This window comes from Engraulis encrasicolus, unplaced genomic scaffold, assembly GCF_034702125.1.
Source record: "Engraulis encrasicolus isolate BLACKSEA-1 unplaced genomic scaffold, IST_EnEncr_1.0 scaffold_29_np1212, whole genome shotgun sequence".
Classification (NCBI taxonomy): Eukaryota; Metazoa; Chordata; class Actinopteri; order Clupeiformes; family Engraulidae; genus Engraulis; species Engraulis encrasicolus.
Window position 1 is genome coordinate 1,220,001 of NW_026945588.1, and position 5,000 is coordinate 1,225,000.

Sequence of the window (5,000 nt, forward strand, 5' to 3'; positions counted from 1 at the left end):
TTTCTTGTGCTGTTGTTCCCGACTGTCAAACCGTTCTTAAAAAAACGCGCAGTAGTAGCCTTCCAGACTGCACAAAAGCATCCCATTGCATGTCCCTTCGCAGGTGCCCGTCTCGCCCGTTTGTATTTTACAACTCACTGTTAAACGGAATGAAAGGAAGTCGTAGCCCCTTCTGTAGGCTAGTTACCGCATCTGTGTGTGCTTTCTAGTGGATACTTTTATAAGCAAATATTCCAGAAGAGGTGTTATTCCACATCCATGTCCGAGGACCGACCAGCTTGGCAATGACTTTAGGCTATCTACTTTGCGCATGAATTTGGACGGCGACCTCCACAGATAGGCCTATATGATATGAAGAAGTCCCTCCAGATTAAAGACGAAAATATTTTGCTCTCGTGTAGCTTACATTTGTGCCCTTCCACAACACTGTGCTTGGTGTTTCTGCATGGTAGCCTAAATATACTATAGGGCCTATTTTATAGTATAGGCTATGCCATTCCTCAGATCAGTAAATCTGTTCTTTGCATAGCATGCATGCATGGACCAGTTAATAGGCCTAACAATTCTAATTGCCCCATATTATATTATATTATATTATATTATATTATATTATATTATATTAGGCCTATATTATATTATATTAGCCTACATTACATTATTAGGGCCTACAGCCTATTATATAATTAATTAAAGCTGCTATGATGGCTAAGAAAATTATGGCTAGTGAAAAGGCCCAATGGCTAGTGAGTCAGGAAAACCACTAGCCAAAATGGCTGGTAAGCGAAAAAGTTAGTGTCAAGCACTGGTGTGTGTGTGTGTGTGTGTGTGTGTGTGTGTGTGTGTGTGTGTGTGTGTGTGTGTGTGTGTGTGTGTGTGTGTGTGTACTCACCAGGGTGTGTGTGTGTGTGTGTGTGTGTGTGTGTGTGTGTGTGTGTGTGTGTGTGTGTGTGTGTGTGTGTGTGTGTGTACTCACCAGGGTGTGTGTTCAGCGCAGGACAGAGTGAGCGGTAGAGTAACACCAGGTCGACTCGGTAGATCCAACACACACACACACACACACCCAGCAGCACGCCGCTCACACACACGCCCACCAGGCAATACAACAGCCTCCTATTGGCTGGAGAGAGGAGAGAGAAGGCACACCATTGGTCAGATGTCTACCTCTTCTGGGTTTTTTGTTTTGTTTTCAAAGGGCCGTTAGGGTAGCCTGGCGTTGCCATCCTATGTACTCCACCCAGCCTGGCGTTGCCATCCTATGTACTCCACCCAGCCTGGCGTTGCCATCCTATGTACTCCACCCAGCCTGGCGTTGCCATCCTATGTACTCCACCCAAAGATTTTGGCTCCACACAATGGCCACTTCTCAAAAAGTGTATCAGCCTAATTAGTCACACCCAGTGATTGGATACTACATAGTCTGGCGAAACCCTCCAAGCTCGGTTCTCTCACTGCTCTGCCAATCAGCTAACAGTTGAGAGTGGTGATGCAGAATTCACCCGCGGAGTCCGTTACTGATTGGTTAAGGCAACACTGTATCCTAACAGTCATGCTACTGAAGCACAATTTGAATTTTCCACAAAAAAAAATATTTGAATGTTGCACAAATTTGAATAGGGAACTCCTTGAATTGGCACATTGGCAGGCCTACAGAATGATGAGGTCAATGGGGTGTTCAAAATGGGAAAAAAGGCTGCTCTAACTAGGGATGGGATATTGGTATCGGTATCGGATTTTCCCAAATTATCGGAATTTTCCCGATACAGACATTGAGTCAGGTACATGATTTGAAATCATAACACTTGCATATTAGTTTTCAGGATGGGATTGTTACTTTTTTACTTGTTACTTTTTGCTTATTAATTGGTTTCCTGTTCTTCTGACTCCCTTTTCTGACCAAATAGTCTACTTGGGCCTACCTCAAGTTGAAACCCATGCATATATGTGATTTTGGTTTTGGATGGGAGTAGTATCGATATCGGCAGATATCCAAAATTTAGATGTCGGTATCGGATCGGAGGTGAAAAAAATGTGTATCGGTGCATCCAATGCAGCAACGTTAATAGTTATGCTCTTGGTCAGACTTAGTCTAGAAGAGATTTGAAAGTCGATGATAATCAGGCTGGCAATGATGCACCGGTTCAGTTAACAGGTGAGTGGAGGAATGGGGAGTTTCATTGACTATGAAGCTTCAACCAGTAGGATTTGGCCTCATAAATTGAGCTTGCTGACCTAGTATATAGTGGCGCGAAGAAAATCTAAAACATAGTCAAATGAGTTCTTATTAGCTCTTATTAGTTCTAGCTCTGAACTGAATATTAATATTTCAGTGCGAAAAGTTATAAAACGAGAAGAAAACAATATTGTAGAAAACTCCCTCTGATCACCACCAAAATGTGATCACTTGTTTATTTTTTTCATTACCAACAACTCCACAAAATTTCACCAAAGTCCATGCATGAGTTTTTGAGTTATTCTGCTGACAACAGACAGACAGACAAACAAACCAACGCGTGTCGGTTTTTATTGTCAATTTTTTTACATGCGCTGGTCATTCAAAGAATTGAAATTACGTTTCTTACTTTCCCATCCAGACAGACATAGACTCTATGTCCACACCTAGAGTCTAGAGTCTATGTCTGTCTGCATGGAAAAGTAAGAAACGTAATTTCAATTCCTTGTATGACCAGCGAATGCAAAGAAATTGTCAATAAAAACCGACTTGACTTGACTGAAAACATAACCTTCTTGGCACACACACAAACACACACACACGCACACACACGCACGCACGCACGCGCGCACGCGCGCGCACGCACGCACACACACACACACACACACACACACACACACACACACTTCTTGGCAGAGGCTACTGTGGTCTGCTACGCAACGGACCAGGGGAACCGATTCCGTACAACCCATCTCTTTCTCCCAAACCTTCCCCATCTCTCTCTCCCAAACCTGTCCTGTCTCTATCTCAAAACTGTCCTGTCCCTAATAAACTCTAAAAGAACAAAACATATTTTAAAAAAGAGAAACACTCTACCTAATTGGAGGATGATGTGTCCACTAGTTAGTAACACTGTACCTGATTGGAGGAGGATGTGTCCACTAGTTAGTAACACTGTACCTGATTGGAGGATGAGGTGTCCACTAGTTAGTAACACTGTACCTGATTGGAGGATGATGTGTCCACTAGTTAGTAACACTGTACCTGATTGGAGGATGATGTTAGTAACACTGTACCTGATTGGAGGAGGATGTGTCCACTAGTTAGTAACACTGTACCTGATTGGAGGACGATGTGTCCACTAGCTAGTTACACTGTACCTGATTGGAGGACGATGTGTCCACTAGCTAGTTACACTGTACCTGATTGGAAGAGGATGTGTCCACTAGTTAGTAAGACTGTACCTGATTGGAGGATGAGGTGTCCGCAGGCTCTGCCGACAGTGTTCACGCCACAGCATTTAAACGGCACGTTGAGATGCTCCTCAGAGACCTCCGAGATGACCAGACTCTTCACACTCCTGTTCCCATGCATTCTGACACACACACACACACACACACACACACACACACACACACACACAAGCACTCACACACACACACACACACACACACACACACACACACACACACACACACACACACACACACACACACACACACATAAACACGCATGCACAGGCACACGCACGCACGCACACGCACACACGCACGCACGCACACACACACACACATTTATATTTTCTCTGTAAGGCACTGGCAGACAAACACAGATTTCCCAGCACACATTCATTCTACACACACACACACACACACACACACACACACACACACACACACACACACACACACACACAAACTCACTGCTCTGTGATGTTGTAATCTGTGTTTGTTTTGCGTGGTGATCCGTTGGAGAGTAGCGAGCCGTTCATGAACCAGCTGATCACCGTGATGGCCTCTCCAGTGTAGACCTCACAACGCAGTTCAACACGGGAGCCTACACACACACACACACACACACACACACACACACACACACACACACACACACACACACACACACACACACACACTCGCACACACACACACACACACACACCGTACACACACACCGCGCACACACACACACACACACACACACACACACACACACACACACACACACACACCGAACACAGACACACACACACACAATCACACACACACACCGTACACACCGTACACACACACAAACACACACACACACACACACAGCGTACACACACGCGCACACGCACATACGCACTCAGACACGCACGCACATACACACACACACACACAGACCGTACACACACGCGCGCACACACACACAGAATGTAAAATTGTGAATGTGAAACTGTATGGAGCTTCGGCTACATTGAGACACAGTACATACAACACCCAAGTTATTGTACATTTGATTTAAGTCCACATGGCTTCATCAGAATAATCCACAGTAATGTTTTCAGGTTTCAGCCAACAACGAGCAGAATTGTGAGTTATTAGCGCCAGCCTTGTGGGCTGCGCTCGCTCGGTAGCGCCCCCTAGGTGAACTGCAGGCACGGTGTTGGTGCCCAACGGGATCCGCCTGCCCGATTTATTCCGTTTGCACACTGCACATGCACAGTATGACGTATACGGAAGAGAAATTGCATGATCTGTGCCGTTAATTTTTACTTTCTCGTTTTAAGTGTTTATTTTGCAAACACCCAGAGGAGGCAATTTGTGTTTTAAACTCTCTGTTTTATAATAATATAGAACCGTCACAGAAATGCTGAACAACTGGTCAGCTAACCAACTAACAATTCAGAGCACAATATCTCGTTATTTTATATTAGCGAGAAACGGCATGTGATGTAAAACAACGATATAAAGTAAAGGTATGAAATAAATATATAACATCTCTCTTTGTGTTAAAGTTCTGCTGCAAAAGTTCGGCTGCAAAATAAACATTTAAAGCGTGAAAGTCATAA

The 5,000-nt window shown here is 44.4% G+C and overlaps 1 protein-coding gene across 1 annotated transcript in view; it reads right to left on the bottom strand.

The window, feature by feature from the left end:
* LOC134443242 (uncharacterized) overlaps nt 1–3,544 on the bottom strand; it is a 9,154-nt gene extending 5,610 nt beyond the window's left edge. The window contains exons 1-2 of the mRNA XM_063193119.1: nt 3,415–3,544; nt 974–1,117 (exon numbers count right to left, since the gene is read on the bottom strand). Of these exons, the coding sequence (XP_063049189.1) occupies nt 974–1,117; nt 3,415–3,544 (274 nt within the window). The remainder of the gene's footprint in view (nt 1–973; nt 1,118–3,414) is intronic.
* Nucleotides 3,545–5,000: the final 1,456 nt, after the last annotated feature.